This window comes from Podarcis raffonei, chromosome 1, assembly GCF_027172205.1.
Source record: "Podarcis raffonei isolate rPodRaf1 chromosome 1, rPodRaf1.pri, whole genome shotgun sequence".
In the NCBI taxonomy this organism is placed as follows: Eukaryota; Metazoa; Chordata; class Lepidosauria; order Squamata; family Lacertidae; genus Podarcis; species Podarcis raffonei.
Genome location: NC_070602.1, coordinates 106,383,266 through 106,402,800, shown reverse-complemented (window position 1 = coordinate 106,402,800; position 19,535 = coordinate 106,383,266). Strand labels below are relative to the sequence as shown.

Below are 19,535 nucleotides of genomic sequence, written 5' to 3'. Positions count from 1 at the left end.
AAGTCCTAAATTAGTAATGGTGAAGAAGCTTGTTCACTGTTTAATAAAATTTGCATCACAACCTGTTTCTAATGTACGCCCTGACACACAGGTACTTGTGCCAAACAGATGACTGGTGTAGTTATCTTTGACAGCACAGTCACCTGCTAGGTGGCACAGAAAAGAACTGGGGGCTACATTCAACATACACACCACACACCAGGGAACTGAAACTGGAAAGACAAACGGGTGACTGTATGTTAAAAGATTTTATATTGCAAAGATTGAGACGTATGTATCTCCCAGCGCAGGGCATACTCCATTAAGTAGTCTTTTGCATGTGCAGTAGTAACCAGGGTTTGGGGCAATTTCCACTAAATAAGTGTGCTCAGCATTACTGAATTTATGACTATTTGCACTTGTGGGCTTCTTTATTGATGTGAATCTAAAAATGGAAAGTTTATTTTAAATATATTATCAGGGCTATTCAGTGATGCAAGATGTAGATAAATATGCACAAAAGATTCCAGTGTTTCTACAAAGTGTTTATTTGTATAATATTCTGATAGAAATTTTTTAATTATGTTTTTAATTGTGTGTGCTGAGTTTTTTTCTGGAATATCTATTCTGTGATATTGTGGGAAATATCATGATGTGAATGAATGCAAATGCCTTAATATATCTGTATTGAGAGTTCGCAACAAAACCTTCCTGTGGGTCATGGCCTTAGAAATACTCTAGTAGATTTAGTAGAAAGCTTCAATGGTGATTAGATTTGTACTTGTGAGATAATTTAAGCTGATTTCAGTGCTTTTCACCTGATTAAAAATGTTTTTGTACTCTTCAGTATTTAAAAAAAACACCCACAAACATCAAAGTTAATAAAGCTTTAAAAAGTAATCTTGTTCTGAGGTGTCTTCTGTCCTTTTTATTCCAAGAAGGGAAAATGGCATTAGCAGGTGAATACAGTCAAAACAATGACTGGACTTGCAAGGAAGTTGTGTGCCTGTTTAGTCTTCCACTTCTCCCATACAGTCGTACCTTGGAAGTCGAACGGAATCCATTCGACTTCCAAAACGTTCGGAAACAAAAGTGTGGCTTCTGATTGGCTGCAGTAAGCTCCTGCAGCCAATCGGAAGCCCTGTCAGACGTTCAGCTTCCAAAAATAGTTCACAAACCAGAAGAGTTACTTCCAGGTTTGCAGCGTTTGGGAGCCAAAATGTTCGAGGACTAAGCTGTTCAAAAAACCAAGGTACGACTGTACTTAATAATAATTGCCAAGTGAGATGAGACACTTGGACAGAGCCCAGGACTTGCTCCCTCCTCTTCTGCTTAATAAATAAACTGCTTCATAGAACTGTAGAATTGGAAGGGACCACAAGGAGGTTGGACTAGGTGACCCTCGTGGTCCCTTCCAGTTCTATGATGCAGTCAGAGCTAATGGTGCTATGGGATATGCTTTCACTCAGGGGTAGAGCACCTGCTTTGAACTCTTCCAGGTAGGGCTGGGAATGTCTGCTGCCTGAAACTCCAAAGAGCCACTACCAGCTTATACTATAGTCAACACTGAGCTAAATGGACCACAGTGGTCTGACTTGGTCTAAAGCTGTGTCGTTCTCGTATCTTCAGTCATCAGCTAGACCATCCTGCACACTGCCTCTCCAGGTTCATGATGCTGGCCTTCCATCATGTCATCAGCACATGCATTAGGGAGCTCAAGAGAGAGAGATTCTATGTTTAGCTTACTATGTTGAGGAAATTGATTCCTTTGCAGACACAGAAAACAACAGGAGGATTATACCCTGTCTGTGAATGTATGCAAGTTAGAAGTTTGTGAGTATTAAAGCTATCCTCCAGGATACTGTGGTCAATGGTACCAAAAGTCATGAGAGATCAAGGACAAGCAAGATTACACTACTGCTCTCCAGGCCAATGTCATTTACCAGTGCAACCAAGGCAGTTTTAGTTGAAGCCAGACTTAAATGGGTCCAGATAATCTTGTTTCCTCTAAGCACATCTGAGGCTTGGCCATTGCCATTCCTCATGAGCACCTTGCCCCAAAGGGGAATATTTGCCACTGGGCGACTGTTAAAAAAGATCACTAGTTTCATTTATATCCTGACTTTCTTCCATCACAGAACTTAGGGGGTCTCCTGATAGCCTACCATCTAAGCATTAAACTAGATCCAGACCTGCTTTGCTTCCTTCCAGACCTGCTTTGCTTCCTTTTTTTTTTTTTTTTTTTTTTGCATCCTGGATTATGCCCTTGAAGGAACCGCATGTGCAATGTGCATACCATATTACAGTACATGGCACTTAATCCAATTTTAGTTGCATATTCAAACTAATTGCAAAAAACACAACAGATCAGAGACATGTTGCCTCTCTGATATGCAGTTAGGCTACAATGTAAGACACACTTTAAAAACTGAAAACCAATGGGAGTTCCTGATAAATGTGGGTAGGATGAGATCTGTGGATGAAGGGTGGTATACAAATTCTAATAACAACAACATAGGAGTCGGCAAGGCATTGAGTTTAAGTTTTTATCTGAAAATAATAATCAATCTGAGTTTTTGAACTTCCTATTCTGTTTCTCCATAGCTGGTTATTAAAATTGCTGTGCAAAGAACTCATACCCTGAAAAGTTAACTTGCTCTTTGAGGTGCCAAGGGCAACCTTGTAGAAGTTGAGGTTAAAATTTTGGAGATGTGTTGTTTCCCCCCGCACTTTTATTGTAAACGAAACAGACCACGTTCCTGCAAAACGGTCACTTCCATGTTGCAAAGCCTGTCAACCTAACCATCAGCATGTTTACTTGTAAATAACTGTGTTCACTGCAGCTTCCTCAAAAGGGCACAATGACACTTGATGCTGGCGGCGGCACAGAAGTAGAGCGTCCGCTTTGCTAATTCCTGCCATCCAAGATAGGGCTAGAAAAGTCTCCTGTCTGAAACCCTGGAGAACTGCTGTCAGTGTAAAAGCTGAACTAGTGGCCTGAATCAGTGTGAGGCAGCTTCCCATTTTATTTATTCTGTCCTTTCTCTCTCATTCTCTCATGCACACACACACCATTTAATATTTTTTCATCCAGCTGAACTTTTTCCTTGTCCCAAACAGCAGCTGAGAAAAAAACTGACTGGAGGGAGGGAATTGAAGGGTTCTGCACCACTCACAAGGACTTTCCCACTTGAACTCATTCCATACTTTGCTTTACAGGGTGTTTGGCAGAAACCCACATTTTAAGACCTGGGTGTGCTGCCATCGCATAGTTCTGCTCTAAGGTTCCTAAGGGATTGCAGCTGTTAAAAAGTACCACCATGCCAAATTTCAACAGGTGATGGTGGTGAGGTCTTTGCAGCTTTACAGAGAGTCTTGCACAAAATGAAATTTGACACTGGGTTAGATGCCGAACCAGTAAGAAAAATGTGTTGTTGAAACATTTATTAGAACTGGAACAGGGCCAATGGGAAATCCTAATCCTGTCAATATTAAATAAATTCCATCAATTTCAAAGGTATAGTGACTATCACTGAAATTAATGATAATGCAACGCAGTTTACTTCCGATAGTTTTCTGTATATTCTTATTTACAAAAGCATAGCATTCCCATATTGCTGGTGTACTAAGGAAGCAACACTGATACCCTCTACTGGTCAGTTTGCATATAACTTAACTGAAGCAGCATTTTGTAGTTCCCACTTTCCAAACACCTACTCAAGCCAAGTCTCTACCATCCAGGGAAAATACTTTTAAGGTAATTTAAATTTTAGGTTAAAAAGAACAGATAACTAACCTAACTTGCAATTGTTATTATGTCTTGGGTAGAAAGGTGAAAGGGCATTACCAATATTATCACACACAAACAAGACCTCATTATAACTAGTACTGTGACATTTAATGTTCCTATATTTTGCATCCGTGTGCAAAATTCAATTGATCAGTCAGCAGTGGATTAGTACTGATTGCAAGCATGGAAAAAAAGGAGTTATGCTGAAATAATTAGCACAGCGTACAAAAAGGAGATTTTGCATTTCTGACAGAAGCACCAATAGCTAAAAGATTCCTCGAGAGGAAAGGAACCAAGCGCATCTGAATAACCTTCCAAGTAGTTTAAGTATTTCCATTAAGTGCCGTTTTAACTTTACACACGGAAACTTAAGCAGGGAGGTTCCAATTGCTTCCGACCGCCTTTTCCCAGCTGGGTGGGACGCGAGGCGTTCGACAGGAGCGTCCCTTGATGACGGAAACCTGTGCCAGTTGAATTTCTGCCTACACTTAAAGACGCAAAAGCTCTGTCGGGATCACAAGACCCCAAAGGCAACATGGGATAAATTCTGCTGTGCATTGGAGGGCTTTTCTTCGTGACCAGCCCCTTCCGCCAACTGAGGAGGGTGAGAGAGAGAAGTCCCGCCACCCAGTTCCCCTTGCAGAAGTTTGCTGGACCTGCTGCTCTCCTCCCTCCCGCTTCCGAAGCCGGAGCACGAGCCAGGGCTCGCCCTCGCCCACGCCCACCCCACCCCCGGCTACCCCGCCAGCGGCAGGGAGTGGGTGGCGTCGTCGTCGTCGAGCCCCGAGTGGGCCGGGCTCGGACGGAGCTTGCTTCGCTGCGCCATGGGCGCCCCCTCGAGCGCGCGCTCCTGCCTCCTGAGCGGCCTCCTCCTGGCCGCCGCGCTGCCTTTCCAAGGAGCAGCAGCAGACGGTAAGGAGCGGGCTCCTCCTCCCTCTCTTCTCCCCGCTAGTCCCGGCCGGGCGCGCCAAGTGAATGCGGGGCTGGCAGCGGGGCGAGGGGGTTCCTCTTCTTCGCGGCCTCCGGGTCGCGCTTCCCCGGCTCGCCCGCGCGCCCTCCTCTCCTGCCTGCAGGGCCGTTGCCCAGGGAAGCTCTCCCCGCGCGGGCTCGGGGCGAGAAACGTGGATGTCCCTCACGCGCAGGGCTCGCAGCGCGACCTCGCTGGGAGAGTGTGGCGCAGTGGGTAAAGCGGCAAGGACTTGGTGGGGAAACCTGGCTTCAGATTCGGAACTCGCCCATAGACCTCCTTAGGTTTCCCTGAAGCACTTTTTCCATATCATTTAGCTTGGGGGGGGGGAGTTATTGGGAGACCAGTATGGTGCCCCTAAGCTCATTGGGGCTACAAATAAATAAGGTAAACAAACGCTGTTTAGTTAGAAGAATTTGAATAAATAAAATGCTTAATCCCAATTATGCATTCTCTCTCAAGTGAACATTTGTAGGGTTGTCGCCTGAATCTGAGGCAGGACAACATGTGACCCATTTTCACATTTGGTTTTTACTTCATGTTGGTAATGCACATTACAAATGGCAATTTACAGAGCAATTTGCTTAGGGTTACCCTAGTTAGCCTTCCTACTATGGGCAAAGCCAAGAGAGGGCAGCAATAGAAACACTTACCAAACTGAAGTTCTCCCCCCCCCCAACAAAAGCTTGCATCCAAAACAGAACGCTGCCCCCCATGTCCTCTTTGGGGGGGCATCCTTTATAAAAAATTCAAAGGAAATGTCAACAATTTTTTGTGTGATCTAAAAAACAACTTTTTGGGGCCCCCTATCAAAAATCCTGGCTAGGCCTATGCTTTCTACTAAATTAAAACCATCAGAAAAATGCAGAAAAGGTCTCCTTTTGAGCAGTCTCAGCTGGAGTCCAACATAGTAGCAACTGCTTTGCTGCAGCTGCACCTGGTGTGAGCTAGAGGAACCAGTAGCCTGGCAGCTTACTGGCTTAAACTATGGGTTATTGTGATTGTGCAAAATTGAAAGCTCCTAGAGAGGAACTCCTCTCTGCCCCCCCCCTTTTTTTGCACCTGCACCGCACTGAGCTATGTCTAGGTTGGACTTAGCATGTCTTCCAAACCTGGGCTCCTAGCTCACCTCACTTACCAGGAGCTGCAGCCAGAATTTGGCTCATATTTTATTAGGTGTAAAGGGATTTCCCAATGGAGAACCATTACTTTCCTGAAGGCTTGGGAACTAGGGTCTCTCATTAAAAAACAAGGTATAATGTATAGCAGATAAAATGTCAAGTTATAATACAAGAGATGAAGTTGTTGGATCAAAATCTCACATACACTACACAATTTCTGCCCTTGGCAGCATGATTTCTTGGCAGCATGGACCCTGAAGGATGTAAACTGGACCAAAGGTCCCACAGTCTAGGCCAGGGGTCAGCAAAGATTTGTGGCTTGGCCGGTTCACGGTCCCGCAGAGGCCACGGTGGGCCGGAGTGCACACGCATGCACAAATGCTGTTTCCAGCGCTCCTTCCGGCACAGAGGCGTGCACAGCTTCCCATTGGCTGCAGGAGCTTCCTGCAGCCAATGGGAAGGCGGACAGCGTTACGGAAGGCGGCGCACAGGAGCTGACCGAGTGAGCGGCGGGGGTCCATAGGCCGGATAAATGACCCCCATGGGCCGCTTGTGGCCCATGGGCCTTAGGTTGCCAACCCCCGGTCTAGGCAATGGTTTCTGCCTTTGTGGGGTATAGCCCCCTGTAAAAAGAGGGGAGGATGTCCAGCCATCAAATGTATTAAAATATATTTGTAAGTGTGTTCTAGTTTTAAGTTTTGCTTTACATTTTAGTATGAGCATGAACTGGAGAACCTGTAATTTAATTTAATATAATACATTTTAATTCAGAAAACTGTTTCAAAGCGTATTTTAGAGACCTGTTCTCTTTAGGACAGATTCCCCCAACAACTCTGTATTGTTGGTTGGTCAGGATGAGGGAGGGATTGTATTTGGTTCATCTGTCCAGAGCTGAATGAATGGGGGGGAGTGGAAGAGGGAAGAGGTTTTGCCAGGATGAGATAATACATACCAAGATATATCATGTGACCCACAAGCTTTTAAGGCTTCATCATCACAGGAAACAAATCGGACAATGGGCAAATTAATTTCCTGTTTTCTCCATAAGGAGATTAAAAAGACTTGCATTACTCTGGGTAGTTGTTTGTTTGAAGTCCATTTGGCTAGTGCACAGATGTTGAGAAAACATGAGTCAAAGTAAACAAAACCTCCAGTCTCATGGCCTGAAAAGAAACACTTTCTTTTTCTGTTTCTCCCTATTTTGGTTGTTGAGAGCTATTTCAAGAATCGTATAGACATTAATTCCTATATCCACTGCTAAAATTATTTGTATGTGTAGGTGCGAGGGTGTGTGTGATCCTGGTTACATTGTGAGGCTATCTATATGCGTAGATATACTGTGACTCTTTTCAGGATCAGAGCTTAATTGTTGAAATGCTTAGCAACAAGGGAAAATTCATTGACCACAGGGGTGGGCCAAAAAAAAGGTAGGCCACAGGATTAGATGCAGTAGATCTGTCAGTGTTTTCAACTGTTATTTTCTGAAGTGAGGTGTTAAGACTGCTTGGCTTGTAGCAACTGGGATGCAGATTGGTCAGCTAAGGCTGCTAGCCTTACCCAGGAAGCGATATGATAGGACTTGCTTCTGAGCACAGATGGTTGGGATTAAACTCTGAAGTCTGTTGCCCAAATACTGCAGCGGGTAATTGACCCTACCTTCTGAGAAGACAACACTTTGTCCCTGGCTCTGCACCACTCTATTCCAGCAAAAAAAAAAAAAAAAAGTTCCAGGAAAAAGCAAAAAAAGCTAGCAGATTCTGCAAGATCCTCATCCCTGAATTAAGGCATTTTTTTGTTTAGCATTTTGAAGTGGGAAGACCATGGCTAAAAGGAGAACAATGCATCCACTGGCAGCTGCACCCTTCTAATATATATGTAGCCTTGCTAAGCAGTGGAGAGAGTCACTCTGATCTGAAAAAAAGAAGTGTGTCAAATACAAGTGCTTACTATTATATGTGGACAGTTATTTGAAATAATAGTTAATTTTTTCAAACTTAAAGAATGGATTTCTCACTCCCCAGCACTGTAATGTATACCTTTCATTTGTTTTGTCTTTTCGACGTCCTTAAGGGATTAACGAAAAACAGCTGCATAGGGCTAGAGAACGTAGATCTCTTGCATTATGCTGACTCCCTCAAGTTTTGCAGGAGAAGCAGCAGGCTAACATATTCCATGCACGTTCTGGACTTTCTCTGCTTGGAAGAGCTTTATGAAATTGAGCTTAGATGTATAGGGAAGAGCTGAAAAGTCCCAGATTCAGGCCTTGGCATCTCCAGAAGCAGCTGGTCAAGAGTCTTGTCTAAAACCTTGGAGAGCTGCTGCCAGTAGTCTTCCTGTGTTTCTTTGAAACTTTATGAACCAGAGACTTTTGTACCATCAAAACTGTTCAACCAACAGCTATTGTTTTTCTGACCCTTGGGTAGTTTCCCTTATCTCATGTGTGTTGCTCCATCCATCCTCCTAGGGTCTTGTACAGGGACCACATAACCCAGTCTCAGCCCACCTAACTTCACACCTTACTACGCATCCAATGGAAAGGAGAGTTTATCACTATATTTTAGCACATTGCAGAAAGCCAGCCTCAGCAGTCTTTAGGAAGCAGGATGAGCGCTGACATAAAGGAAGCATTTCTTGTCGTGGCAAGGAACGTTTAAGAAAAAACAAGCCCAAGACAAAAGCTACAAAGTTTTATTTCCAGAATATATACTGCATTTTTAACATTTTAACATGGTTACATGAAATCAAAGGAGTGTTGGCGGTTTGGCTGCATCTTGCCATATGCAACTGGACATGTTATTTTTAAAATCGTTGTGGTATTTCCAGTTCTTTCTTTTCAAAATGAAAGTATATAAAGTATGCCATCTGTTTGTTGCCCTAGACATATGGTACCCATATTTGTTTTTTCCCCCCGGAAGGGGTGAAGTAGATTCTTTGGTCAGTGAGTATTTCTGTAACTATAAATAAACAATGTTTTATAGTTGAAAACAGGGCTTTGGTGTTAGCCTACAATTTAAATGAATATCTGTTATAACTTCTGCTAGATGGCTGTCTGTTTTCTTGATTGTAGGCAAAACACAAAGATTTTAAACTGCTGCTTCTGTCTTAAATTATTTTGATGGAGAGAGAGAGCTCTGTAGAGCTTACAGTATTAACTCCTTTTTTTGGCCGTGTTATCCAATTTTTCGTACAGGTAGGCCCATTATAATCAATAGGTTTGTCTATTGATTTCTATGAGTCTACTCTAAATATGACTTAGTTGTATATCACCCACATATATAAAGTTATAGACAGAGGTTTTTAGTGGAGATTAATGGAAACTTGATTCAACCATGGGTTTTGTACTCTTCTCAACCTATGGAAATCACTGGAAAATCCAGCCTAGGGTGACACAGCGACCACAGCTTATATCCATAAAGTTGTGAAAGACTTCTTCCACACACGGTGTTTGGGTTTCAGCAAGCCAGTGGTAACCCACATATATGAGATGTGCAGGCTGCCAGTAGTTAGGAACGATAGTAAGAAATGTTACATTGGATCTGTTGCATTCTTACTTGCATATAGTTATGGGTCTATACGTTGCTAGTCTGTTGTATAGAAAAAGTTGTTCAGATCAAGACTAATTGACACTAATTGTTCTCTTGCAGAGCTGAACTGATTTTAGGATCCTCCCCCCCTACTTCTTTCCCCTTGCAAAATGTTCCAAAAGCAAATTTTATTTGTGCCCTTGGAAGAGAAGGAAAAACACACAAACACAAAATGTACTTAGTTCCTTTTAAACTGTTCTTTGTGGTTTTGAACACGGACAAGCAATATTTCATCTTAAACAGAGCTGAAAGTGCCTCTGCAGTACAAACCCGCTAATGTTTTTTGCAAGGCAACAGTTTCTGTAAATCATCTTCTGCGCCAAACCTTTTTAGGCATTACAAATATAGGCCATCATAAAGCATCCATATATAAAATTTTAAAATATATACAAATATACAGCCATGTAAAACATGTAATAATAAGGATTTTCATTGGAGTTTCTTCCCGCCAAATAGTGCCATTCACCACTCTTAAGAGAAAGAAAAACTCAGCGACCTTTGCAGTTACTTCCAGGTTAATGTCAGACAGATAAAATCTGATATTTTCATTGTGCCGTGATGTAAATAACAAGTTCTGTTTCCAGCAGGCATATCTGAATTCACACCAAGCAAGTAGTTATAATAACTAAAGCAAAGAAGAAAAACCTTTACTGCTGATTGGCATTCTTTCTCTCTTTCTTTTTAAAGAAAAGCACATATATTGAGTCATTTTTATTTCATTATCCCTGACCATTGGGACCAGAGGGGATTCTGAGCTAACATCTGGAAAGCCATGGGTTTTTCATACCTGGCTTTAAAATATTCCACCCTATTTCACAAACACTCAGCGCGGTAGTAAAATAATTAGGGCTGTTGCTATTTTCATTCATATATATATATATATATATATATATAGTTGTTTTATCATGGATTTAGTGGGTTGATTAAATCAGCATATACTTTCCATCTCCCTCCCCCCCCCCCAAAAAAAAACCAGTTGGGGAAGATGCCACCGCCACTATGGGACCTCAATCCTTATTGAGCTTTTTTTTAGGGTTCCCACCCACTTTGGTGTTTTCACCTAAATATGTAAATTTCGTACTTTGGCAAACCTGAAGTTTTCCCCAACCACGCTGATACTTCTGCCTTGTTCAAAGATGTCCCTGTTGTAAGTGCATATGCAAAGGCTTTCACAGCCTGAGCATGAGATATAGAGGAAATTCATCAAATGCTGCTTGACTTTTCCTGTCTTTCCTTATACTTCTAGTACAAGGAGGAGGACGCCAGTTTAGCTCTGATCAACTTATTGCGATTTTTTATGCCGGTTAATTAGCAGTGGCCTTTGCAATATAGGTGGTGCTATAGCTGTCCAGGAAAACACTTTGGATGAGACAAGACTTAGAGGAGAGAGCCTTGAATTTATAAGAAGGCTGTTCCAAGTAATCTAGAGCCTAACTAAAGATGATGATGGAGATCCACAGCTAGATATCTTGCTTCTAAACTTCTTAGCAAATAGAAGTTTCTACCAGAAGTGATCACTGCATGATCACTGCAGATGGTGGCAGCAGTCATGAAATTAAAAGACGCCTGCTTCTTGGGAGAAAAGCAATGACAAACCTAGACAGCATCTTAAAAAGCAGAGACATCACCTTGCAAACAAAGGCCCGTATAGTTAAAGCTATGGCTTTCCCAGTAGTGATGTATGGAAGTGAGAGCTGGACCATAAAGAAGGCTGATCACCGAAGAACTGATGCTTTTGAATTATGGTGCTGGAGGAGACTCTTGTGAGTCCCATGGACTGCAAGAAGATCAAACCTCTCCATTCTGAAGGAAATCAGCCCTGAGTGCTCACTGCAAGGACAGATCCTGATGCTGAGGCTCTAATACTTTGGCCACCTCATGAGAAGACTCCCTGGAAAAGACCCTGATGTTGGGAAAGATGGAGGGCACAAGGAGAAGGGGACGACAGGACGAGATGGTTGGACATTGTTCTCGAAGCTACCAGCATGAGTTTGACCAAACTGCGGGAGGCAGTGGAAGACAGGAGTGCCTGGCGTGCTCTGGTCCATGGGGTCACGAAGAGTCGGACACGACTAAACAACAACCAGAAGTGGGGGATTTGGGTAGGAACTGTGGTGCTAAGAGAGGGTAGGTTAAAATTTTCCCCAGTACCATTTTACCTATGAAAAACTCTCTTTGTTTCCATGAGCTGCAACTCCCCCCCCCCATTGCAAATAGCCAGCGGGGGTTGATTTTTCCTTAGAAAAAAGTGCTGGGGAAAATGCTGGAAATGTCCAGATCCAACTCAGGGTCCCTCCCAGTTGTTGTTCGCTAACTTTTAAAGTTAACAAGTGATCTAGTTTGGCCCTCAATCATAAAAAGTGCAGAGGTCTGATCAAAATCCCACTGACTTTGCACTGGATTTAGTTGTGGCTCACGTTTGCTGGGTTACAACCATTGCATGGTGTTACTTTTCTACAAACATCTGGAGCACTGCTTGTATTATTTTCTTTTTAAAAAAAGTTTAGTGAAGTGCCCAGGACACCATGTTGTTGGGAGCAGCTTCAGAAATAGAACTGTTATAGCAGAAATGGCAGTGTGTAGTAGTTCTACTGTATGGCACAGCACAGATGAAATGGGGGTGGGAAGTGTAGGCTGGAAGATAAGGCTCTAAGATGAGTTTTCTGCCATCTATAGCCCAGGTGTCATCCTTCCTGCATTATTGCACTCAGTGGTTTGCTAAACTGCTTGAGTTTTCCCCAACAAGCCTTCTCCAGTTATGAATCCTGTTGCACATTAAGATCTTCCTTGGAACTCCCGTTCCATGTGCTCTCATCATCTGAATGGTGGGTGGTCACTAGAGATCCAGCCTATTCCACACTAGCACCCAAACCCTGGAACTCCCTCTCTGGGGAGATTCCCCTTGTCCCTTCCTGGTTAACTATCAGGTGTTTTGCAAAGGTGGTATTTTCTGAGAGGGCCTCTGGGATGTTCTGGTGTCTTTTTACTGCCATGGATAGTTTTCCTGCTCTAAAGCTTCTTTTGAATACGGAGTTTGTCTAAACAATTTTGTTACAGTTTTAAGTACAGTGGTACCTCGGGTTAAGTACTTAATTCGTTCCGGAGGTCCGTACTTAACCTGAAACTTTTCTTAACCTGAAGCACCACTTTAGCTAATGGGGCCTCCTGCTGCTGCTGCGCCGCCGGAGCACGATTTCTGTTCTCATCCTGAAGTGAAGTTCTTAACCTGAAGCACTATTTCTGGGTTAGCGGAGTCTGTAACCTGAAGCGTATGTAACCCGAGGTACCACTGTGTGATTTTTTTTTATCAAAAGGCAGGATGCAAATATACAGGAAACTAATTGTGACCGTTGTCTTCCCTAGTTGCATGTCCCTCTGCTGCTTGGCTTTCTTTTGGAAGGAGCTGCTATGCTTTACTTGAAGGAACGTTGGAGACTCTCGATGATACCAGGGAGGTCTGCAAGGGAAATGGTAATACAACTAATCCCTCTCCAGTCCCTTTTTGAGTCACTAATGAGATACGTAGGCTGTGGCTATGCTTGAGGGCTGCGTTGTTCTAGGTACATTGTTTTTTGTAATTATTATATCTGTGACAGTAAGGGTGATTGTAGATCAAGGGAGACTAGCCTAAGGCCCTTCAGATGCTGTTGGGAGTGTTCAAAGCATCTCACACATTTTATCCTCCCAACAGCTGTGTGAAGGGTTATTGGGCTGTTGTTTTATATTTTGATTTTATTCTGTGAACCACCCTGAGACCTGAAGGTATAGGGTGGCACATCAATTCAATAAATAAATAAAATAAGGCAGGGATGGGAAACCTGTGGCCCAGCAGTATAACCAGTAGTCAGGGATGCTCGGGGTTATAATGCAGCAACCTCTAGAGGCCCATAGTTAGTCGGCCATCGGAGACAGAATGTTACTCTGATCAGAGCAGCAGCTTTTCATGCAGTACAGTGTTATCAGTATTTCATCCTGTTTGATGCTTCAGTGGCTGCTCTGATTTAATTTGCCCAGTCCGGAGTTTCTGGTAATCTACCACGTCCAGACTCCCGCAAATTTACTTCAACAGGCTTTTAATTGTGCTCTTGACCATATCCGGAGGGGAAAGGAGGGGAGCAGTTTGCTATTTCATTGTTAGCCCAGTCTTTTTAAAGCTTTTTTTTTTTTTAACATTCTGGGAATGCTTTCCACTTGGGATTGTGTGCCACACATGCTCCTGTATGTCGCAGCAGACACTCTGGCATATTTGGGGGCCACAGACACAATTAACTTGGGTGGTTGGGCTTGTTTGTCTTTCATGAAACGGGGGGGGGGGTACACAAAACCTAATAGTACTTGAGCATAAGAAAAGGTCACATATGAGCACTATTTCTGTTCAGTCTATTTTAGACTAAGATCTGACAAAGCGCTGGGATTTGATTTTTGGTGTTTGTTTGTTTCCCACCCACCCCTTCAAATGCAGCATCTGGAGCTGACATTATAAGCATAAACAACAAAGAGGAGAATAGCTTTATTCGGAGTACATTCTGCACCCATTGGCATGGTCCGGAATACATATCATTGGGCATGTTTTTTGATACAGATGGTAAGTGAACTGAAATCTCAAAAGAAATCTGACCTTGGTTTAATTTTGATGGTATAATCACGCACAGGGGTCGGCAAGGTTTATCTTGCCTGGGCCAGATTGGTGTACGTGTCCGTGATTTCCAGCATCTGCACAGACACAATTTCTGGTGCTGCAGAAGCGAGTCCCCATGCTGCGCTGCACCGATTTAACGCAGCATGCAGGTGGCTCAGTTCGGGGGCAGCTCATGGGCCGGTCAAACGACCTGTGTGGGCTCCTTCCAGCCCATGGGCCTTAGCTTGCTGACCCCTGATCAAGAAACTAAAGAACAATCCTAAGTAAGTTCCAGTGATCTCAATAGAGCTTCCCCATAGAGGTGGCAGAGGACACTTTGTGGTGGTGGAGGGTTTGTGCTTGTGTTTGTTTTATTGCAAGATGTTGTTACTATTAGACCATGTTCAGATGTTACCAGTCAACCACGTATTACCTTTAGCAGTACGAAGTCAATATGAGGCTTGCTCTTCCCCCTCCTCCTGCAGGACAAGGACTGTAGATTTTCATTTCACTTTCCAGAAGGCCTGGCATGTTTGCTACCCATGAAACTAACATCATAGCATAAAACAAACTCTGGTTAATTATAAAAGTTATCTTCATAACTCCTGCTTTTGAAGCTAACTTTAGAAACTGACTAGAGTTTGTTTTAAACCAGGATCTTGGCTTCTGGAAAGTGAAATTAAACTTCCACCCACACAGGAGGTGCACACAAGGCAGAGACTTCTTCCTACACACACAAACCAGCCTTAATGTTATAGGACTTTAAAACTTGAATTTTATTTTGTTGCAGAGAACGTTTTCAAATGGTACGATCAATCCAAAGTGAATTTTACAAACTGGATAGAGGAGGAAAGTAATGAGGAGCTAATAAACACCTGTGCTGTTATGCAGACATCATCAGGCCGATGGAAAAAAGCAGCCTGTGAGCACCTTCCACTGACTGAAGTCCTTTGTGAAACCTCCAGTATGTAATACCCACACTATTTGTTATACTATAAATGGTTTCTTAGTGCTAGATTTCAGAGTTCAGAGATTTGCAGGGAATTGTCTTGGGAGCAATTAGCACTGCTACGGGTAAGAATTTTACTTTAAGAGCATCTTCTAAACATCTTCCCTTTAGTCTTAAGAGATCAGCTACACAAAATTTTGCAAGATTGCTCAAGGAGGGTTAACTTTTGGGAAACTGTTTTTGTGAATACCCCTATAAAAAGCATACCAGTGCTTTTGACTAGTTATGGAAGATTCTTGGAAAGGCGATGGTGTTGGTTTGGTTCCTGCTTCCAGCTTTTATCACATTGGAACCGAAGGACAAGACTTCATTTCTTAACATCACAGAAGTCTTAATTAACTGGAGCGGTCATTTTTGCACAATAAAGGATTCTGCTCATTTTCTGTCCCTTCCACATGAACATGAAGATCTAGTGTTTCAGCACCTTATACAGAAATGAGCTTCTCATATGCATACAGTGCACAACATTCTTTAATGCAAGTGAATAGGAAAGGTTACTGGGATTGGGGCCTGAAGAGCATAGAATGCTGTGTTCGAGATTCAGGATGTTAGAAATGTCAGTTATTACAGTGAAAGCAAATTGCTGCTTTTAAGATAAACACATATTAACACCTTTCATTTTCTTTTGCATGTATCTTTGCAGTTCCTTATGAAAAGAAGTATTTACCGGGTGAGTTATCTTTTGGTTCCCCCCCCCCAAAAAAATTCAGTAGTTGAGCTTTGAAAAGCGAGCATTTTCTCTTGGTTATTCAGAGCTATTGCGCTTTGTAACTGAATAAGGAAACTACAGCATTCACACTACCCTGTGATCTGTGTACATATTCAAGTGGTTAAAGTTAATGTCATTGTTGTTATTTGTTATTATTATATCAGTATTTCAGGCCCATTTACAATGGTACCTCAGGTTAAGTACTTAATTCGTTCCAGAGGTCTGTACTTAACCTGAAACTGTTCTTAACCTGAAGCACCACTTTAGCTAATGGGGCCTCCTGCTGCTGCCGCGTCGCCGGAGCCCGATTTCTGTTCTCATCCTGAAGCCAAGTTCTTAACCTGAAGCACTATTTCTGGGTTAGCGGAGTCTGTAACCTGAAGTATGTAACCTGAGGTACCACTGTAATTTGGTTACAAGCAAGTAGCAAATGACACCTAGAGTTCTGCATTGTTACCCAGTAGTTTTACCCTGATTTGGTGTCACATAAGCTTTTTTAGAAAGGAGATTGTGTATAGACATGCTTGTCACTAGTGGATACTACTCTGTAGAAGACCAGCAGCTTTGGGAATAAAGTGCCATATAGAACAAGACTACGTGAAAGCAAAGAGGTGACGAAGTTTGCCTTGTGGGTATGCTATGATAAATTAACATTCATATACTATCTGATGTTGTGTATAATGAAAAATGTGAGAATGTTGTCCACCGAGCTACCTTTGTGTTCCATGGTAACTTGTAGAAAAGGAGCTATTTTCTAAATAGTTGCAAACTGGTAATTAGATCCAAGCAAAGAGGCAATCACTACTATTAGTGTGCCAAGTGTGATAGCAGATAAACATTAGCTGTAGTGTAGAAAGAATGTACATAATTTGACTACATCCCATTGATGGAATCCCTGTATCGTTTCAGATGAAACCGCTTGGACAACTACCTTAGTCATAACTTCAACAGTAATTGTGGCAGTGTCTGCAGCATTTCTCTGGTACCTATATCAAAGAAGGGTTTCTTCTGGAACAGGATGTACAGCATACAGTTCCACCACTCAAGTGCCAAGCAGTGATGAAGTGGTTCTTGTAGAAGAAGAAAATGAATATACTGCCTAAACTGTATTTATTTATAACATAATTACAGAAAGAACAGTGGCTCCCAAGAAATATACCTCAAGGAAAAGACAGTCTAACATTATTCCACATGAAGATGAACGACCTTCAATGGTAAATTAAATTGCTCTTACGCACAGGAAGTAAATTTCCATCCATGCAACTGTTGTACCATTTTCACAAACTGCACTTTCATTCTATTGTGTTTTTCACTATGCAAAAAGGCCTTGGCACAAATTGAACTACCAGTTTGGTTGCGGGAGAGGTTAAGGCTGGCTAGAGGAGAAACAGCAGCAGATACAGTCCAGCCAAAGTTAAGCACTTCCACAATTGCTTAATATCTGCAACTGCAACCGTCGGCCTTCACAGTGTTTAGCTTTGGCTAGGTAATATAATGGAGGAAAGGGCAGCTGTACATAGAAACCTGACATTCGTCCAGAAGTGGTCTCCTACATCCAGAGATTCACCTCTATCACTCTCACCTTAAGCTATTGTGCTAAACTTTGAAGATTATGTTGTGCCTGAAGAACTTTTAACAAATGGCATCGAGAAACGACAAACCACAATTATACACTTTTCAATTGTTTCTGAAATCAGAATTCCAGTTGTAGATTGGAACCATCTGCAAAAAAGGTAGGTTTTGTTATTATAAGTTTCACCATTAACACTAGGGGTGGTCCTGTTGTCAAGTCTAAGATGTTATTTCACAAAGCCTCCACAAACGTTTCTGGGAGCATGTAGTAACTCCATCCTTCATACCTTTAATCATGAGGCCATGCCAAATGTTTTTTAAAAATTGGTCTTCCAAGCTGAAATGTTGCATACTATAGCTATCTGACAAAACTCCATACCCGAATGCCAACTCCTCCTATATTAACACAGTGGTGGGGAAAATCATGCATGTGTACATGTCTCTATATTTTTATGTGTATAATTCTGATATAAATAAATATCTAGTTATATGAATTCTTTTTGAGAATGACAGATGGAAGGCAGAACCCTCTTACACCATTTGTTTTAACACTATCAATTTGCCATTGGTCCCAAAGGAATCCTTCAAAATACTAGCAAAGAAACCCAAACAAAAATTTGATTTTAAATTACTCCAGTATGAAATAAACATGTATTTTCTTGGTGCCATATTCCAAAAAGTGTTATTGGGGTTGTTGTTGTTTTTCTTCAAGTGTTAAACAAAACCTGACATTAATTAGGAGAATTTCACTGTGCTATCAGGAAGCCCTGGAAAAACAAAACAAAGATGCCTAGCAGGAATATGGTGCTTATAGTAGATAAGAGAATTGGTTTTTTCAAAAGAGCATTGCAAATAATAAATCAGTATTGCAGGTTTGAGTACTATAAGCATCTTAATTCAAGTGCTGAAGTAAAACCACCATGGAGAAGCATTAATCCCTAGAGGGGGAAATCTATGCTCCACTGCATTCTGTAACGGTTATTTTTGGAGAGAGGGTACCTGCAGAAATATAGTCATGCTTTCTTTTGCAAAATCAAACAATGCATTCCAGTGTTAAAGTGTATACCCATATAAACAAAATTATACAGGCAAAATGCTGTTATTCCTCTCGACCCTATTTTGAGATGTTGGTGAGGATAACCCAAAGTGGCTTAGGAGTTTGAGACACCATTTCTCATTCATTTGAATAGAGGCATATGGTATCATCTGTGGCTGGTAAATGTAACTTTAAAAAGGAAATGGAGGGAGAGGAATAACATACTGCAGGACAACTGAACCCATTATCATTCAGAAGTATATGGCTCATGAAATATTCCTAATCTGCAAAAACCAGTTTGCAAATACATCAAATAGCTGCTGGGGTCCACAGCAATCAAACGGGGGGGGGGGACTAAAGGTGATTAGGCCTTCCTAGCATTATACACATTAAGTAGTTCAATAAAGCAGTTTATAGTAAAACAATAACAAAGTACTGAAAGATGTGTGTTTGAGAGAGTAAGCACCATCAATTCCTGAAATGATTGAGCAGGGGACAATACTATGCAGAAGTTTACCATATGTTAAATTGCAACTAGTAGCTCAACTGAACTAGCACTTAAACAGATTGCACATCTCTGTGGGTTTAAGTGCACAATTACACTTAATAAGCTATCAATCATTTGAATACTTTACCATAGACATCACATCCTAACTGATCTAACACTAGTAAGTCTTCAAATAACTGCATGCCAGTCACCGGAAAAAGCAATCCAATTTTGGTTAGAAAGGTGGCACTAAATACATATTACTTAAAAATGAATTTAATTCTGAACATGTCATAAGGGGAGTTTTATATAGCTCATCAACATCAGTGTAAAATCATTTCAGGTTTTATCCTGGTGACTTGCGTTTTTTAAACTGGGTTTACTAACCTTCTGTGTTCACAGTAGGGCCATCTAGATTTCGCTGCCAACTGCTCTCTATGCTACTACAGAGATTCTCCCTGAATCAGAACGGCTACAGCAATTGCCAAGGTTGGGGGGGGGGGAGATTATGGCTACAGTTCTTAGATCATTAAATAGCTTTCAAAACTTAAACCATACTATAGAACATCTGCAAAGGATTAGAAATAGCAGCCTCTCCTTCCTTGCTGAAAAGTTTCAGAAGGTGATCTTAGGTCTGTATTCAGATATGGGGAATTCATTAGT

General features: G+C 41.9%; 1 protein-coding gene across 3 annotated transcripts in view; it reads left to right on the top strand.

Moving 5' to 3' along the window:
* Window positions 1–17,410, top strand: part of LY75 (lymphocyte antigen 75) — a 70,727-nt gene extending 53,317 nt beyond the window's left edge. For 2 of the 3 annotated variants that reach the window (XM_053407900.1, XM_053407893.1), the window contains exons 35-39: window positions 12,805–12,912; window positions 13,904–14,026; window positions 14,850–15,023; window positions 15,712–15,738; window positions 16,687–17,410. In XM_053407900.1, coding sequence (XP_053263875.1) covers window positions 12,805–12,912; window positions 13,904–14,026; window positions 14,850–15,023; window positions 15,712–15,738; window positions 16,687–16,880 — 626 coding nt within the window. In that variant the 3' untranslated portion in view covers window positions 16,881–17,410. The remainder of the gene's footprint in view (window positions 1–12,804; window positions 12,913–13,903; window positions 14,027–14,849; window positions 15,024–15,711; window positions 15,739–16,686) is intronic. The other variant, XM_053407908.1, reaches the window with a different exon arrangement.
* Window positions 17,411–19,535: the final 2,125 nt, after the last annotated feature.